General features: G+C 33.8%; 2 protein-coding genes across 6 annotated transcripts in view; one reads left to right on the plus strand and one right to left on the minus strand.

Annotated features, from left to right (window-relative positions):
- The window catches only part of CAPS2 (calcyphosine 2), a 109,901-nt gene that overhangs the window by 18,868 nt on the left and 70,640 nt on the right, over positions 1-20,393 (plus strand). The gene's annotated exons all lie outside the window — the stretch shown is intronic.
- Positions 1-20,393, minus strand: part of GLIPR1L1 (GLIPR1 like 1) — a 37,069-nt gene that overhangs the window by 4,571 nt on the left and 12,105 nt on the right. The window contains exons 2-4 of the mRNA XM_040491392.1: positions 13,762-14,007; positions 10,197-10,297; positions 1,129-1,217 (exon numbers count right to left, since the gene is read on the minus strand). Coding sequence (XP_040347326.1) covers positions 1,129-1,217; positions 10,197-10,297; positions 13,762-14,007 — 436 coding nt within the window. The remainder of the gene's footprint in view (positions 1-1,128; positions 1,218-10,196; positions 10,298-13,761; positions 14,008-20,393) is intronic.

Consider the following 20,393-nt stretch of genomic DNA (forward strand, 5'->3'; position numbering starts at 1 on the left):
TCCAAATGCCAAAGTAGGTTAGTTTGGCTAATTTTTGAACTTTATATAAATGAATCATTTAATATGCATTCTTTTTGTGTCTTCTTTTGTGCCACCAAATCTTCTCTTCCTACTCCTCTCCTTCCTAATCCCCCTCCTCCTCACAATTTTCAGGTCATCTCTCTTCCCCTGTTTCACTCAAAATTCTTTTTCAATCCAGAATATAGGCACTTATCCTTAAAAAAATCTCTGTTGTGAGAACCAAAAGGCTGATAATGGAAGATAAACATAGTAGCTTTAAATTGCAATTCATTTGGACATCGGTTAATGCATTACTTCTGAATGAGCCACTATTTTAACAATAACTAATAAAAGGAGGTGATTAGAAGCAAATACAAATATACCTCAACGAATAGTTATTTTGAGTATAGTAGCAAACTGGATCATACTTATACCTTACTCCTTTCTGTCCTTTAGCTTGAAAGGAAAAATGATCAGTGAAGAAAGGAGGGATCATCTGAATTTAAATATGATAATTAGTTCATGGGACGCCTGGGTGGCTCACTAGGTTGAGCTTCTGACTTCAGCTCAGCTCATTTTCTCACAGCTAGTGGTTTCAAGTCCCGCATCGGGCTCTGTGCTGACAGCTCAGAGCCTGGAGCCTGCTTTGGATTCTGTGTCTCCCTCTCTCTCTGACCCTCCCCCACTCATGCTGTCTCTCTTTCTCTCACTCTCTCAAAAATAAACATTAAAAAAATTTAAACATAATATGACGAATGATTTATATCATCATATAGCAGCAATCAAATCTTGTCAATAATTCTCTATGGGGCGCCTGGGTGGCGCAGTCGGTTAAGCGTCCAACTTCAGCCAGGTCACGATCTCGCAGTCCGGGAGTTCGAGCCCCGCGTCAGGCTCTGGGCTGATGGCTCAGAGCCTGGAGCCTGTTTCTGATTCTGTGTCTCCCTCTCTCTCTGCCCCTCCCCCGTTCATGCTCTGTCTCTCTCTGTCCCAAAAATAAACGTTGAAAAAAAAAATTAAAAAAAAAATAATTCTCTAAACACTTGAGGATCCAAATTTTAAAATACAATTAATTCATGGAAACTTTGCTCTCAGAATAAAGTGAATTTTTTTTTCCTTTTTGCTTACGGCAGAGCTTGTTTTCACAGGTTTCTTCTTTTGCACACAAAGAGCAGGATACTCCTCTAGTGTAAGGGGGCCTATTTGGAAAATTTCCTCTGTAAAAAAAGAGAATCATTGGTTAGCCAAAGGGCTATTAATTTCTCTAAATTTGTGCATGAATTTATGCACGTTGTTTTGGTCACTCACTCATGAATGTTTAAAAGGAAAAATAACAATTTTTGTCCCAAGTTTATGCTCCTTTATTTTATAAAATGAAACCATTAGAACTGTTCTTTACAGATGTCCCTAATCCACACAACAGTTATATTCTTGAATATTCTATAGAATACAAATTAGGTGTGAATCCAATATAATTATGCATGGGATAGCCACAAAGTTTTTGTAGTAAACACTGTGATTATCTCTTGATTTTATAAATGGAATAAATACAATTTAAATTGCAAGTGGAAACATGCTTTATATACAATACACTGGTTCTTACGTAGTTCAGTTTGATGAGGTACCAAAAAGATTTGCAACTATTATGCCTGCTTTTCAGTAAGGTAAATTGTTACATTTAAGAAACCTCTTCTCCACCCCACACCCATCTCTGTATCTGTGGAAGACTTTGAAAAGTATTATGTACCCAGAGTACACAAAGAAAAACATTAATAACATGAGTAGTAGTATTCCATTAAAGAATATGCTGCAATTTATTTATTCATCTGTTGATGGACATTTGGGTTATTACAGATTTTGACTATTACAAATAAAGTTACTGTGCACACTTTGAACATTCTTCTACAAGTCTTTATGTGGACCTACATTTCCTTGGATAAATACCTAGAAGTGAAATGAATAGATCATGTGCTAGGTGCATATTTAACTTTTTATGTAACTACCACACAGGTTTTACAAAGTAGTTGTAACACTATATCTTTACCAGCAGTCTTGAGAATTCTAATTGCTTTACTTCCTTGTCTGGATTTGGATTGGCCAGTCCTTAGCCATTCTAATTGTGTAGTGGTATTCATTGTAGTTTTAACGTGTGTTTCCCTAATGATTAATGATGTTGAGAATTTTTTCTTGTACTTATTTGCCATCTGCATTTCTTCCCTGTTAATCTTTTGTCCATTTAAAAAAAAATTTAAATTTTAAGTTTTCCTAATATTGAATTGTGAGAGTTCATTGCATTTTCTCAATATAAGACCTTTATTATAGATGCTTTACAAACATTTTCTCCCTGAGGCATATTTTTTCATTTTCTTACCAGTGTCTTTGAAAAACATTAATTTTAAATGTTAATTAAACCCAACTTATCAATTTGTTCTTTTATGGATCATGGTTTTGATGTGATAGCTAAAAAAAATTGGGGGCTATCTTAAGGTCACAAAGGCTTCATCTGTGTTTTCTTCCAACAGTTTTGGGTTGGAACATTTAAGTCTATGATCCGTTTTGAGTTCATTATTATAGGTTGTGTGTTTTGTAGATCTAAGTTTATTTTTGTTTGTTATATATGGATGATAAACTGTTCCAGAACCATTTGTTTAAAAATCTTTTTTACATTGCATTGTCTTTGTGCATTTTTGGAAAATTAGTTGAACATATGTGAACAACCATGTATGGGGTTTATTTCTGAACTCTACATTCTGTTCCACTGATCTATTTAATTTTACATTAATATCACAATGTTGTGATTATTCTAGCTTTAATAATTCTGGAAAACATAATGTTAGCTCTACAATTTTTTTCAGCATTGATTTGGCTATTCTAAGTCCTTTTCATTTCCATAAAAATTTTATGATCAATCTGTCAATTTCTACAATAAAAATCTGGAATTTTTATTGGGATTGTACTGAATTTATAGGTCAATTCAGTGAAAATCGCATCTTGACAATATGGAGTCTTTTAATCCATTAATAAGGTATAATCTCTCCCATTGTTTCTTTGTTAATTTCTGTCATGAATATATTTTTTAAATGTTTATTTATTAATTTTGAGAGAGAGCACACGCACATTGCACAACCAGGGGAGTGGGAAGAGAGAATTACAAGCAGGCTCTGTGCTCTCAGTGCAAAGCCCAGTGGGGGAGCCAATCCCACGAATGGTGAGATCATGACCTGAGCTGAAATCAAGTGGGACACTTAACCAACTGAGCCACCCAGATATCCCTGTCATGAATATTGTGTAGTTTTCAGTGTATAGGTCTTTTGTATCTTCTGCCAGATTTATCCCTAGATAATTTATATTTTTGATGCAGTTATAAATGGTAGTTATTTTAATTCAATTTATGATTGTTTATTGCTAGTATATGGACATGTAATTGAGTTTTTGTATATTGATCTTATATCCTGAAAAATTGCTAAATTTACTTAATAGTTTTAGAAGAATTTTCATAGATTCCATTAGATTTTTTTTATATAGACCTATAGACCAGAAGTCAGCAAAGTATGACACATAGGCCAAATCTGGCCTGCTTTTGTGTAGTCCACAAGCAAAGAATTGTTTTTTTTTTTTTTTTTAAATTCTTAATGGACTTTTTAAAACAAAATAAAAACAAAGATGAAGGTAACAGAATGTATATGGCATGCAAAGCCTAACATATTTACTCTTTGGTACTTTGTGGAAAAGTGTTTTACTATTGGTATAATATTATATATAGGTTTTTCACAGATGCCCTTTATTAGGTTTAGGAAGTTCCCTTCTGTTTCCAGTTTGCTGAGAGCTTTTATCAGGAATGAATGTTTGGCTTTTTCTCAATCTGTTGAGATGATCATGTGATCTTTATTTTTAGGTTGATTTCTATGGTGAATTACAGTGATGGATGTATTTAGAATGCTACATCACCCCTATATTCCTGGAATAAATTCTATTTGGACAAGGTGTATTATGCTTTTACTATATTGTTGGATTCGAATGCTAAATTTTGTTTATAATTTTGTACCTATGTTCATAAGAGATACTGCTCTGTGGTTTTCCTTGATTTCATTTATCCTTTGCAGTTTGTGTTCCTGGAGGAACTTTTCCATTTCATTCAGGTTGCTTCTTGATTAACCCTACTGTCATTTTGAAACGACCTTCTTTATTTTTGGTATTATTCTTTGCTCTATAATCCACATTATCTGTTATTAGTATAGATGCTGCTGCTTTCTTTTACCTAATATTAGCATAGTAAACCTTTTTCCATTCTTGTACTTTTAATCTATTTTTGTTTGTTTTTTGATTTATTTTAATTGTATTTATGTATGTGTATATATATATATATATATATATATATATATATATATATATATTTAAATTCCAGGTATAGTCAACATGCAGGGTTATATTAATTTCAGATGTATAATATAGTGATTCAACAATTCTACACATTACTCAGTGTTCATCATGAAAAGTGTACTCTTTTAATTCCTTCCTATTCCCATTCCTCCACCTACTTCCCCTCTGGTAACCATTAGTATGTTCTCTGTTGTTAAGAATCTGTTTTTTTGGTTTGTCCCTTTTTTTCTTTGTTTTCTTTCTTAGATTCCATAAATGTGAAATCATATGATATTTTTCTTTCTCTGGATGACTTATTTCACTTAGCATTATACTGTCTAAATCCATCCATGTTCTTGCAAGTGGCAAGATTTTATTCTTTTTTATGGCTGAGTAATATTCCATTATATATATATATATGGCTTCTTTATCCATTCATAAATTGATGGACAGCTGGGTTGCTTCCATAATTTCGCTATTGTAAATAATGCTGCAATAAACATAGGGGTACATATATATTTTTGAATTACTGTTTACATGTTCTTTGGATAAATACCCAGTAGCGGAATTACTGGATCATATGGTAGTTCTGTTTTCCACAGTAGCTATAGGAGTTTGCATTCTCACCAACAGTGCATGAGGGTTCCTTTTTCTTCACATCCTCACCAATACTTGTTGTTTCATTAGTTTGTTATATTAGCCATTCTGACAGGTGTGAGGTGATACCTCATTGTGGTTTTGATTTGCATTTCCCTGATGATAAGTGATGTTGAGCATCTTTTCATATGTCTGTTGGACATGTGTATGTCTTCTTTGGAGAAATGTCTATTCATGTCTTTGACCCATTTTTATTTTTGTTAATGTTTATTTATTTTTGAGAATAAGAGAGTGCGTGCAAATGCACACACAAGCAGGGGAGGGCAGTGGGTAGGGGGACAGAGGATCTGAAGTGGGCTCTGTGCTGACAGCAGAGAGCCTGATATGGGGCTAGAACTCTAGAACTCACAAACTATGAGATTATGACCTGACCTGAAGTTGGATGCTTAACTTACTGAGCCACTCAGGTGCCCCTGTTTGACCCACTTTTAATTGGATTGTTTGTTTTTGTGTGTGTGTTGACTTGTATAAGTTCTGTATACATTTTGGATACTAATCCTTTATCAGATATGTCATTTCCAAATATCTTTCTCCCATTCAGTAAGTTGTCTTTTAGTTTTGTTGATTATTTCCTTAACTGAGCTGAAGCATTTTATTTTGATATAGTTCCAATAGTTTATTTTTACTTTTGTTTCCCTTGCCTTGGGAGACATATCTAGAAAAATGTTGCTATGACCAATGTCAGAAAAATTACTGCCTATGTTCTCTTATAGGATTTTAATGGTTTCATGTCTCACATTTAGGTCCTTAATCCATTTTAAGTTTATTTTTGTATATGGTGTAAGAAAGTGATCCAGTGTAATTTTTTTTTTTTTTTTTTATGTAGCTGTCCAGCTTTCTCAGCACCATTTGTTGAAGGGACTGTCTTTTTTCCATTGCATATTCTTGCCTTCTTTGTCAAAGATTAATCGACCGTATAATCATGGGTTTCTTTTGGGGCTCCCTATTCTCTTCTATTGATCTTTGTGTCTGTTTTTGTGTCAGTACCATGCTGTTTTGATTATTATAGGTTTGTAGTAGATCTTGAAATCTAGGATTGTGATACTTCCATTTTTATTCTTTTTCAAGATTGCTTTGACTATTTGATATCTTCTGTGGTTCTGTACAAACTTTAGCATTATTTGTTCTACTTTTGTGAAAAATGCTATTGGTATTTTGATAGGGATTGCATTAAACCTATAGATGCTTTGGGTAGTATAGACATTTTTAACAATACTTGTTCTTCCAATTCATGAGCATGGAATATCTTTCCATTTATTTCTGTTGTCTTCGATTTCTTTCATCAATGTTTTATAGTCTTTCACCTCCTTGGTTAAATTTATTCCTAGATATTTCATTATTTTTGGTGAAACTGTAAATTGGATTGTTTTCTTAATCTCTCTTTCTGCTACTTTATTATTAGTGTATAGAAATGCAATGAATTTCTCTACATTGATTTTGTATCCTGCAACCTTACTGAATTCATTTATCAGTTCTAGTAGTTTTTTTGGTGGAGTTTAGGGTTTGCTATATATAATATCATGACATATGCAAATAATGAAAGTTTTACTTCTTCCTTACCAATTTGGATGCCTTTTATTTCTTTTTCTTCCTGGTTGCTGTGTCTATGTTGAATAAAAGTGGTGAGAGTGGACATTCTTGTCTTGTTTCTGATCTTAGGGGGAAAACTCTCCGTTTTTTACCATTGAGTATGATATTAGCTGTGGGTTTTTCATATATGGCCTTTTTTATGTTGGCATCTGTTCCCTCTAAACCTACTTTGTTGAGGGTTTTTTATCATGAATGGATGTTGTACTTTGTCAAATGTTTTTTATGCATCTATTGAAATGATCATATGTTTTTCATCCTTTCTCTTATTGATGTGATATATCATGTTAATTGATTTGTGAATATTGAACCACCTTTGCATCCCAGGAATAAATCTCACTTGATCATGGTGAATGATTTTTAAATGTATTGTTGTGTTTGGTTTGCTAATATTTTGTTGAGAATTTTTGCATCTGTGTTCATCAGAGATATTGTCCTACAGTATTCTTTTTTTGTGATGTCTTTATCTGGTTTTTCTATCAAGGTAATAGCCTCATTGAATGAATTTTAAAATTTTCCTTTTTCTATTTTTTGGAATAGTTTGAGAAGACAAAGAATTACTTCTTTAAATGTTTTGTAGAATTCACCTGTGAAGTCATCTGGTTCTGAACTTTTGTTTTTTGGGGAGCTTTTTGATTACTGATTCAATTTCATTGCTGATAATCAATCTGATCAAATTTTCTATTTCTTCCTGATTCAGTTTTTGTAGGTTATATGTTTCTAGGAATTTATTCATTTCTTCTAGGTTGTCCAATTTGTTGGTATATAATTTTTCATAATATTCTCTTAGAATTTTTTATATGTCTATGGTATCATTTGTTATTTATTCTCTTTCATTTATGATTTTATTTGAGTACTGCCTCTCTCTCTTTTTTTTTTTTTCCTCAATGAGTCCAACTAAAAGTTTATCAATTTTGGTTATCTTTTCAAAGAACCAGATTCTAGTTTCATAGATTTGTTCTATTGTGTGTCTTTCTTTCTTTCATTCTTTTTTTCTTTCTTTCCTTTTTTTTTAGTTTCTATTTTGTGTATGTCTGCTCTAATCTTTATTATATCTTTCCTTCTGATGCTTTGGGGTTTTTTCTTTTTCTTTTTTAAATGTTTATTTATTTATTTTGAGAGAGAAATAGAGAGTGTGAGTAGGGGAGGGGCAGAGAGAGAGAGAGGGAGAGAGTCCCAAGCAGGCTCCAAGCTCAGCACAGAGCCTGATGTGGGGCTTAATCACACAACCCTGGGATCATGACCTGAGCAGAAATTATGAATCAGATGCTTAACCAACTGAGCTACCCATGTGCCCCTGTTTCTTTTCTTTTTGAGCTCCTTTAAGTAAAGGTTAGGTTATTTATTTGAGATTTTTCTTGCTTCTTGCAGTAGGTTTGTATTATTATAAATGTCTCTCTTAGAGCAGCTTTTGCTGCATCCCAAAGGTTTTGGACTGTTGTGTTTTCATTTTCATTTGTCTCCATGTATTTTTTGTATTTCCCCTTTGATTTCTTATTTGACTCATTTGTTGTTTAGTAGGATATTATTTAACCTCTGTATATTTATGTTCTTTACAGACTTTTTCTTGTGGTTGATTTCTTATTATTTCTGCCTTTATATTTAAAGTGTGCTTTCATAGGGGTGCCTGGCTGTGTCAGTCAGTGGAGCATGTAACTCTAGATCTCAGGGTTCTGAGTTAGAACCCCACATTGGGTGTAAAGATTACTTAAAAGTAAAATCTTAAAAGAAATAAAATGTGCTCCGGCAGGCAGAATATAATTGGTTCTTGAGTTCTTATCCAATCTTGCAATCTCCTCCTTTTACTTTGGGTATACCATTTACATTGGATGTGATTATTGATTCAAGTTAGGTTGAGGCTATCATTTTATTTATTCTGTTTGTCTCATCTGTTTGTTGTTCCCTTTTCCTCTTTTTCTGCCTTTCTTTGTATTAATTGAATATTTTGAAATCTAATTTTACATGCTTTGCTGGTGTCTTTGCTATAGCTGTTTGTTTTATTATTTAAGTAGTTACTTTAGGGTTTATAATATGTATCTTCTACTTAACACAGTCAAGTTAAATCATTGCACTTAATGTACAGTAGAAGAACCTTAATATACTTCCATTTTTCTCTTTTAAGCTTTGTGCTACAGTTCTCACATATTTTAATTTTGTGTAGTTGTAACTCTCACAATATACTGCTGTTATCTTTAATTAAATAATTATCTTTGAAAGAGAGTTAAATAATAAGAAAAACATCCTATATATTACCCATGTGGTTACCATTTACAATGGTTTGTTAATTTTGAAAGATTTTCAAAAGATATAAAATTTTCAGTGGACAGTTTTTTTTTCTTCCAGTATTTAAAGATATTGCTATTCTGTCTCTGACATTATTTCCACTGAAAAATCTATCATCCTTATCTTTTCCTCTGTAGGTAACATGTCTTAGTTGTCTGGTTGCTTTTAAAATGTTCTCTTATTAGTGGTTTTGAAATTTTTTATTTTAAGGTGAGTTGGTGTAGTTTTCTTTCTGCAGATTTGGGATTTGTTAGCCTTCTTGGGTCAGTGAGTTTATAATTTTCCTTAAGCTTGGAAAGTTTGGGGCCATATTTCTTCAAATATTTTTCTGTCCCTGTGTCTTTCAGGAAACCATTTCTCCCTAAACTTATCTCACATATAACTGATGCTCTTTTTATCTTTTTTGGATTCTTTTTTCTCTGTGTATTCTATTTTGAATGGTAATAAATAAGCATTCAGTGGTTCTGCAATTTCTCTGGTATTTATAAAAATTGTACTCTGCCGCAGGTTTTAAGGGTGTGTATTTGTCATTCTTGTTTTTATTTTTAACTGAGAGAGAACCATAGAAAATACAGAAAGAGATGTACACATTTTGTACCTCTCCATAGCAATTTTTGCACATATCAGATTGGTTTTGCAAATTATATATATTTATTCTTTGCCTGCGTGTTCATTTTTTTTTTGTACATTTTGGTTTTAAAATTTTGTTTGTTAAAAGAGTTGAACTACTAACTGATTTTTATCTTCTTTCATGTTTCTATGTATTGGGATCAGAGTTCCAGAATTTCATTGTTTGGGATTCCCCTTAGGCTAATGTTCTATTTCCATTAGATATAAAGTTATCAGCAAGGCAATTAAAAATTATGATATTCTTTTCCTAGAAAAATATGCTTTTCACTGTCATTCTCAATCATTTACTCATCCCCCGTATGTTACACTAGATAAGCCTCTGCCACCCTATTTTGTGTTCCAAATATTTAGATATTACTGTGACAATGTATTTTGTTATCTTTTTTTTTAAACTTTAAAGTTTCCATAATGTTCACTCTCAAGTTTAATTATTTCATGACAAGTATAATTTTTTTACATAAGGTAACATTCTCTCACCACCTTCTATTTTAATGTATTTCTTTTGAGTGGTGTTATAGAGAGAGACTTCACTTATCAATTTTAGTATATGTGCTGCCGAAGCGAGCACGAGACTTCACTTATCAAAAATATACTTGTCTCTTTAGTATAAGGTTCTATTTTTGAAACAATTCTTAACATGTATTTTAATTTAAAATATTTTGAATAGCAAAATAACTTACGCAGGTCCATAGTTGCATACATATATGGCAGTTTCATGGTTCCCAAGTGTAGGACACATTGTAATTGCACAACCGACTTTATATGAATTGGCCCAAACTACCTATAAGGAAAGGAATTTTAAAATAAAATATGTAAAACAACTTTATGGAAACAATGCATTATGAGAACAGGTCTAATCTTTATCATGCTATCAAAAATGAATGCACGCTATTTATTGTGTTTTTTTCTTTAATTTTTACTATTAAACAACTATTTTGTTAAGTCTGCTCTCCTGAGGGCTAACTAGTTTTTCCTCACTGTTAATTCTCATAAATCAAAAGGAGAATATAACATAAACAGTTATATTTTTAGATGACTTATGAAATATATTTAAATTTTCTCCATGGGCATATCATACAAATGATATTAAAATCATAATATAAGGGAAAGCAATAATTAAATTTTCTTTCTTTTTATCAGAAATATTCTACTTCATTTATGATCACATTTCAAATTTTGTGGTCTTAACCATATTCTTACCTTTGTTAAGTCACAAGAGACAGACAGGGATAGAGATTAAGGACATGATGAGTTTACTGAAGAAAGATGCCTGACACAGATATGGTGAATCTTTATTTTTGTCTAGTTGCAAAGAATAGCAAAGTTACTCAAAAAGAAGAAGACTCCTATGGAAAACCATACATGGGGAGAGAGAGAAAAAAAGTGAAGCAGATTACTATTTCTTTGTGACAATGATAGAAGGGAATTTTTCTCTATTTCCTGAATGAATTAAGGGAGAATACTGATTTCCTCCATTTGAAAAGCAAAATCCTCCAAGGAAAGTTAAAATAGATTTTGCAACATAAATGAATTTTCTGAATTCATTTATTTTATAATTCGGTTAACAAAATTTATTAACATATTTTATAAACTGATGTGTTAGTCACTATTTCCCATGGCGTAGGTATAGCCAGAATCAACAGTTTTGCAAAATATATTTTAATGCCTCTTTGGTTGCCTGAGAAAAAGCAAAGGGTAATAAAAAGGACAGTGAACTGAGAATTAAGAAATGAGTTTTGCTTCTAACCATCTCTGTGGCTTTAGAGACTGACAGATAAATTCTGACAGATAAATTCTAGTTTCCTACTTAATAAAATGAAATTAAGCTAGATCCAAAAGAGATCCTTTTCCTTTTGAATGTTTCAAAAGGTTAATAAGCTATACAACTGCAAGCATGTATATATTTTAGGAAACCATGTCTAAAAATTTGGTTCACGAATAAATGACAACTCCATAAAATTCTGTTTGTTTAATGTATCTAAGTTGTGATTCTGTTTTGGCTTTGGGAATGGTAAAAGTAAATATTGACTATGTGTAGGTTTAAAATGTATTGCTTTCATTAAAGGGACTAGATGTGACAATGCAAACACTGGTTGTCACTTCAGTATGAATATCTGCAATGGTAAATGCAAAAAATTTTTGGCTTATTTTGTTTAGAACATAAGCAAGATATAGTTGTTGAACCAATAGGAAGAATGCACCCATTCCTAATTACCTAAGCGTATGTGTAAATTAGCCCGTGAGGAGTGAACTTCCAATTCTGATGCAGCAATGCTAGGGGAGGAGGGTTATTTGGGAAAAGGTTCCTTTTTTCTGGAAACAAAAGAGAGAGAGTCAAAGGATTATATAAAGGTTGTAACTTGGTCTTGATGCCATATTAGGGATATTGCATTCTGCTTGTTATCAGTACACCTGACATTTGGATTCTATTCTTTCAATTTTCCCAGCAGTAGCCAAACTATATTCTTTGCAGACAACATCTATCCTGAGAAGAGTGTCCAGACTTATAGTGTCCTGTTATTGGGCAAAGGGTGAATAGAGGGGGAGCATGGAAGCTGCTAACCTCTTTGTTCAGTGCTTCTCTGATAAAAATGACTTGCTTTGAGTCATTGTATACATCTTATACAGATGAGTAAGTTTGGAGAAGACAGTTAGCCCTTTCTGTCACTCAAATGAGGCTTCATAGGAGCTCAGTGCCATTTTCAGTATTAGCTTAGCTTAAAAATGACCTCTACTTCTCACCAAAAATTCCCACTGAAACAACCAGAATACTTGGAAAAATAACAGGAAATAATGTTTTCAAGGTACTAACATCAGGCAACTAACATCAATGCCCACTGTGGTTTGAGAGGAAAAGATTCAGGCTGTACAATTGTTCCAGATTATTGCTGTGAGTTTCCAGGTCATGGCTGGGGAGGTGGGGGGTTGAGGTGTGGGAAACCAGGAGAAGCTTGATGGATTCACACAGCTGAATTCAGCTGATTCAGAGGCAGAGCTGAAAATGTGGGGAGACCAAGGAGGCAGGAACATAGCACCGGGGTGGTAAAAATCATACAGTGACACAACTATAGCAATCTACAAGGAGTCCTCACCATCAATTCAGCAAAGCATTAATCAGCATGCATGTGAAGAAACTACCCTAGGTCCGGGAAAGAACTACCTATAAAAACTAGAGGAAAGAATGCTAAGACTTAAACAGGGCTAGGAAGGGAGCCTATTTCTACTATCCACACTGGAAAATATCAATTTCTGGGGCATTGGGTAGAATCTGCATAAGAGTCTTGCCTTACAGGAACCAATTTTCAGATGATGTAACTATCCCAGAAGACAGTTCAAGAATATTTATAGTTATATAAATAAATGCAGCATCCAAAAAGGTAAAATTTACAAAGTTGAAAATATAATAAAATTTCTCCAGTGGGGTAAGAAGCAGGAAAATTTGACCCATAACGAAGAGGAAAAATCAATCCATTTAAACTAACACAGAACTAACATGGATGGTAAATTAGGAGGGAAAACATTAAAATAGTGACTATAACTGTATCCCATGTGATTAAAAAGCTAGATGAAAGATTAAACATACTAGATACAGTCATTGATGATATTAAAAGAGGAAAAAATAGTGAACTTCAGGTATAGCAATAGGACTCTCTGAAATTAATCATAGAGGGGAAATAATCAAGAGAGAAGAAAACATCAGTCAACTATGGAAAAACTTTAAGTGGTCTTCTACATGGGTAACAACTCTGAAGGGAGGCACAAGTGAGAATGGTAAATATTTGAAGAAATAATGGCAAACATTTTTCAAAATTTGATTTAAACCATAGACCTACAGTCCCCAGAAGCTTAGTAAACGGCAGCACAAAAAGCATGAAGAAAACTGCAGTGCATTATTATGAAACTGCTGGAGACCTGTAGTAATGGGAAACGGTTTAAAGGCAGTCAGAGCAAAAAGACACATTAAGTACGAAGGAATAAATAAAAGATTATAGTAGATTTCTAGTTGGAAACAATGCAAGTGAGATGACAGTCTCACTTTTTAAGATTTTTAAACTCAGAAAAACAAAACAAACAAATACACAAAAAAATCAGTACATAGAATTCTATTCCCAGTATAAATAGCTTTCAAATAAAGGTGTATTTTTTAGATACTCAAAAGACACTTAAAAGAAAATGCTCAAAAAGTTGTCTTTTGATCGAAATGTGCATAAAGAAGAACTAATCAATAAAATATCAAATATTTACCTGTGTGTAATGGCCACAAACTTTGGAACATGATAGGGCATTATAATCATAAAATGCAGTTTCATTAAACCAAGCAATAACAGCCAATCTTGGTGAAAATATGCTGAATCCGCCTAGCCAGATATTTTCTCCAACATATTGAAAAGTCGGATGACATCCATAGGATTTGGATAAACAGGAGTTGTGTTTGAACTTGCACTTGTTTGCCCATGCTTTAGCAACCTGCGCTAAACCATCATCCCAAGTCTGAAAGATAAGAATTTAAATTCAATTGTGCATGTTTGCTTGGATTAAAGTTATTCTAATGATTGTAATCAATTCAACTTTTTAAAAATTTATTTTAATAAAAAATAGATTTTTTTTGTATTATGTTTGTAGTTAGTCATTATTTTTAGTTCTGCTTCAGAAACATTTAGTACCCATTCTATGACAGTTTATCTTTGTATTTCCAATACCTCGCAGATGGCCTGGTACAGTAGAGGCACTTAACGAATATAGTTGAATGTGATTTAAATAAGCCAAGAATTCTTGGTTTAGTAATTCAGGTCATGAAAATATATCATAATTGAAAGATGAATACCCATTCATAGTTAAAAAGAGAAAATGCCTCTTAGAATGCTAGGAATAAAATGTTTTTAATTTGATTAAGAATATCTACCAAAACCAAAAACAAACAAAAAACTCTTCCATGGGCATCAAGATATAATGGTAAGATATTGAAAGCTTTCCTCCCAAATTGGGAATGTAACAAGATGTCTCATTATTTTTATTTAAAATAATACAGGGGACAGGACACCTGGGTGGCTCAATCAATTGAACAATCAGCTATTGATTTCAGTTCAGGTCATGATTTCGAAGTTCGTGACATCAAGCCCTTCATCAGGCTCTGAACTGACAGTGTGGAGCCTGCTTGGGATTCTCTTTCTCTTTCTCTCTGCCCCTCCCCTGCTCTCTCTCTCTCAAGATAAATAAACATTAAATTAAAAAAAATAATAAAACAAAATAATAAGGGGGTTAGGTGGTATAATAAAATATGTGAGCTATAAATACATAATAAAAAGATATGAAATGTATCATTATTGGAATCTATTATTATTCATACATAACAAGACTGGGTTACATAGAAAATTCAAGTGAATGCACCAACAACACTGTATGAAAAAAGTGAAATTATCACTTCCAAATGCTAGGAAAATACACAAAATTGTATTTCCATATATACTTTAGAAACAAATAGCTTCAAAGATAATAAATATATAAAAATATATCCAATAAATGACATAAAAAATCTGTACACTGAAAAACTACAAAATATCACTAAGATAAATTTGTAAAGACTTAACTAAATGAATAGATATAAAATGTTTATGAACTGGGACAGTTAATATTAGAGAGGATTGGATATTGAAATTTAAATCATTTCTAAAGAAAATCCACATAACTCTTTCTTTTTTGGTGGAAATTGATTTCAAAATTCAAAGTAAGTCTTTGAATAAAGACAGTATTTTTTTTAAAATTTTTTTTTCAACGTTTATCTATTTTTTTTGGGACAGAGAGAGACAGAGCATGAATGGGGGAGGGGCAGAGAGAGAGGGAGACACAGAATCGGAAACAGGCTCCAGGCTCTGAGCCATCAGCCCAGAGCCTGACGCGGGGCTCGAACTCATGGACCACGAGATCGTGACCTGGCTGAAGTCGGACGCTTAATCGACTGCACCACCCAGTCGCCCCAAGACAGTATTTTTTTAATTTAATTTTTTATTTTTTAAAATTTACATCCAAATTAGTTAGCATATAGTGCAACAATGATTTCAGGAGTAGATTCCTTAGTGTCCCTTACCCATTTAGCCCATCCCTCCTCCCCCAACCCCTCCAGTAACCCTCAGTTTGTTCTCCATATTTATGAGTCTCTTCTGTTTTGTCCCCCTCCATGTTTTTATATTATTTTTGTTTCCCTTCCCTTATGTTCATCTGTTTTGTCTCTTAAAGTCCTCATATGAGTGAAGTCACCTGATTTTTGTCTTCCTCTGACTGACTAATTTCACTTAGCATAATACCTTCCAGTTCTATCCACATAATTGCAAATGGTAAGATTTCATTCTTTTTTGATTGCTGAGTAATACACCATTGTATAGATATACCACATCTTCTTTATCCATCCATCCATCGATGGACATTTGGGCTCTTTCCATACTTTGACTATTGTTGATAGTGCTGCTATAAACATGGGAGTGCATGTGTCCCTTTGAAACAGCACACATGTATCTTGTGGATAAATGCCTAGTAGTGCAATTTCTGGGTCACAGGGTAGTTCTATTTTTAGTTTTTTTGAGGAACCTCCATACTGTTTTCCAGAGTGGCTTCACCAGCTTGCATTCCCAGCTAAGACAGTCTTTAAAAAGTAGAACAAAGCTAGAGGACTTACTGAACCAGATATCAAGGCATCATAAATCTACATACATACTCTATATAATTTCAATTGTCCTGAATTTGTTATTTTCATTTTATGGCTCAGAATATGGCCAATTGTGGTTAATGTTCCAAGGCACTGCCTAAGAATGTATATTATTTAGTTGTTAAGTGGAGTGTTCTTCTGTAAATGTCAATTAGATCCTAGTTGGTTAATCGTATTAGGTTCTTCTACATTCTTGCTGATTTTCTGTCTGCCTGTTGAGAGAAGAGTGTTGAGATTTCCAAATATAATTGGGAACTTTTCTATTTTCAAGTTGTATCAGTTTTCCTTCCTATATTCTAAAGGTCTGTTTTTTAGGGCATATAAAACTTTAATTAAAAATTCTTTAATGGATTGATTGTTGTATCATTATGTAATGTTGTTCTCTGGTAATTTTCTTTGCTCTGAAATCTACTTTATCTGATATTAATAAAGCGACTCCTACTTTCTTTTTTTAAGAAAATGTTTTAATGTTTATTTATTTCTGAGAGAGAGAAAGAGAGAGAGCGTGTGCGTGCACAGAGAGAGGGGAGGGGCAGAGAGAAAAAGAGACACAGAATCTGAAGCAGGCTCCAGGCTCTGAGCTGTCAGCACAGAGCCCAAGGCAGGGCTGGAACTCAGGGACCTTGGGATCATGACCTGAACCTAAGTCGGACTCTTAACCAACTAAGCCACCCAGGCGCCCCTATAAAGTCACTCATGCTTTCTTTTGATTATTATTTATATGACATGTCTTTCTCTAACCTTTTGCTTTCCACCTATCCAAATCATTATATTTGAAGTGACTTTCTTGGTTATAGCATATTGTTGGCTCACATTTTAAAAAACCCATTCTGATAATCTGTTTTTTAGTTGATGTATTTGGACTATTTTACATTTAATGTACTTATTGATAAGTTAAAGCATAAGTTTACTATTTTATTGTTTATTTTTTATTTGGTCCCATTGTTTTTCATTCACTTGTTTCACTTTTCCTGCCTTCTTGTGAACTATTTGAACATTTTTTAGAATTCCACTTTGATTTATACATACTTCTTTTTAGTATGTGTGTGTGTGTATATATATATATATATATATATATATGTAATTTTTAGAGGTTGCTTTAGATATTACATAACTTATGTAACTCATCACAAACTACTGGTGTCAGCATTTTACCAGTTTGAGTGAAGTATAGAAATATTACTTCCATTTAGGTTCCTTCACCACTCAGTCCACCAATACTATAACTGTCTTAAATATTTTTTCTAAATGCCTTAAGAACCATATCAAACAATATTATAATTTTTGCTTCAACTGTCTAACATAATTTAGAAAACATTAAGGAAAAACAGTTTCTTATATTTACCCATACTTTTACTTTTTGCTTTTTTCTTCACTCCTGATGGTCCAAGAGTCTTGTTTCATCATTATCTTAGTGTTTGAAGAATTTCCTTAGCTATTCTTTTAGAGTGGGTCTGCTTATAACAAATTATCTTAGTTCTCCTGAATCTGAGAGTGTTTTAATTTCACCTTCATTCCTGAAGTATATTCTCCCTCTGGGTAGGATTCTTGGTTGACTATTCTTTGAAATTGAAATTGAAATTGAAAATGTTGTGCTACTTCCTTTGGGCCTCCATGGATTTGGATTAGAAGTTTGATGACCTTGAAATTGTTGTTTTCCATTAGGTAATGCATTGCTTTTTTCCCACTGCTTTAAACATTTTTCCTTGTCTTAAATTTTCTAAGATTTGATTATGATGTATCTTGGCATGAACTTCTTTGAGTTCATCACATTTGGGCCTCACTCAGATTTATGTCCATGTTTGTACCCAAATTTTGGAAGTTCTCAGCCATTATTTCTTAAGATGTTTTTTTCTCCCCCTCCCTATCTTTCTCTATTCCTTTTGAGACTCCAATGACATACATAGATATTTTGTTCTTGCTTTATAGATCCCTATCTGTTCACTTTTTCCCTTTGGTCCATTTTCTCTCTGTTGTTCAGATTTTGTAATTTCTATTGTTCTATCTTCAAGTTTACTGATTTTTTTTCTTTTGTCATTTTCATTCAACTGTTGAGCCCATCCAGTAAGTTTTTTTTTTTAAGTAATCTCTACACCCAACATGGGGCTCAAACTCATGACCCCAAGATCAAGAGTCTCATGCTCTACTGACTGAGCCAGCAGGTACCCATCCAGTGAATTTTTTATTTTGGTTATTATATTTTTCAGTTGTAAAATGTCCATTTAAATATTCTTTATAATTCCCATTTCTTTGCTGATACTTTCTATTTTTTCATTTGTTTTAAGCATTTTTATAATTCCTCTTTGAAGCATTTTTATGATGAGCCCTTTAAAATTCTTGTGAGATAATTCTTATGTCTCTGTCATCTGGGTGTTGGCGTCTGTTGTTTTTTCTTATTCATATTGAGATTTTTCTGGTTCTTGGTATGATGAGTGATTTTTCATTGTGTGCTTAACTTTTTGAATTTTATGTTATGAGACTCTAGGTTTTATGGAATCATCCTGTTTTCGCAGGTCTTCACTAAAACTGCTCCAGTGGGGGAAAAGGGACACCACCTCTTTATCACTTGATTGGTGGGTGAAAGTCCAGACTCCCCACTCTTACTAACCCTGTAGGAGGGATACCTTGTTATTACTGGAAGGAGATGGATATCCAGGTTCCCCTTTTGCTTTTGCTGACATCATCATCCCACCGGGAGAGTAAGGGTTGCCTTTTTATTACCAGGTAGGATGAAAATCTAAGCTCCCTACTCAGCCTCCACTAGCACCATGGGGAGGTGGTTATGAAGGACACTTCATTACTTCTGTGTGGTAGTGAAAGTCCAGGTTCCATAATTGGCCTCTTCAGATACCATCCTAGCTGGGAGGGAAGGGACACCATATTATTGCCTCATGAGGGCAAGAAGCCTCCTCTGACACAACACTGGTAGAGAGGAGGTGGGAGGGGTCCCTTACTAGCATCGGTCAAGGATGATAGTCTAGGCTCTCCACTTAGCCTTTGCTAAAAAAGACAGGAGGATTGTTGCTTCCCCTCCCATCCCTGTGTTATTTGTCCGAAGTCGGATGGTTATCAAAGAAAAGAAAAGAAAAAAGAAACATTTCTTTCTGACTAGGTTGCCCTTTTTCTTTGTCAAGAGAGAGCAGACTTTTCTTGAGGCTTTTATTTTCTGTATCCATTGGCATTTCTGGGATTTAGGCTTCTGTCATATCTAGTCCAATATATACAGGAGTCAAAGAGGAAATACATGGAGTTCACTTTGTGTCATTTCTTGAGTCTGGAGTCTCTGGCTACTTTGCTTTTTTCTCTCTCCAACTTTAAGAGTCTTCTAGGGGCACCTGGGTGGCTCAGTCGGTTAAGCATCCAACTTCAGCTCAGGTCATAATCTTGTAGTTTGTGGGTTTGAGCCCCACATTGGACTCTGTGCTGAGACCTCAGAGCCTGGAGCCTGCTTCGGATTCTGTGTCTCCCTCTTCCTCTGCCCCTCCCCCACTCACAGTTTCTCTCTCTCTCTCTCTCTCTCTCAAAAATAAAGATTTAAAAACATTAAAAAATATGTCATATATATGTCATATATAATATGAGGTTTTTATCTATATTTAATGGGAAGGATAGTGCACATGGATATACTCCATCTTGTCGGTAACATGATTTCTTAAGTTTTTTGCTCATTGTATGCTCCATTCCTATCTCCATAATTCCAAAAAGGCATTCCAAGTAGGTAGACAGACATTCTGTAATTCTTTGCCTCAAGATTTTTGGCATGCCAGAAAGCTTAAGTAGCTAAAAATAAAGGGGTGCCTTGGTGGCTCAGTCAGTTAAGACTCCAACTCTTGATGTGGGCTCAGGACATGACCTCACAGTTCCTGGGACTGAGCCCTGCATCAGCCTCTGCACTGACAGTGTGGAGTCTGCTTGGGGTTCTCTCTCTCCCCCTCCCTCTCTTTCTACCCCTCTCCAGCACTCCTTCCTCTGAAAATAAATAAATAAACTTAAAAACAAAAAAGGAGCTAAAATTAAAGGCTACTGCCAGTATTACATGCCTTTAGCATACAGCAAGATTTCAGATGGTAGCATGGTGGCCTTTGGAAAGTAGAATATCTAACATGGTTCTCCCAGCCTCCATCAGTATTTCTGTGTCATTGGACTGTGTTGGGAGCATGTCCAAACCTGGAAGGGT

The sequence above is a fragment of the Herpailurus yagouaroundi genome, unplaced genomic scaffold (genome assembly GCF_014898765.1).
Source record: "Herpailurus yagouaroundi ecotype Mexico unplaced genomic scaffold, PumYag 182, whole genome shotgun sequence".
Taxonomy (NCBI): Eukaryota; Metazoa; Chordata; class Mammalia; order Carnivora; family Felidae; genus Herpailurus; species Herpailurus yagouaroundi.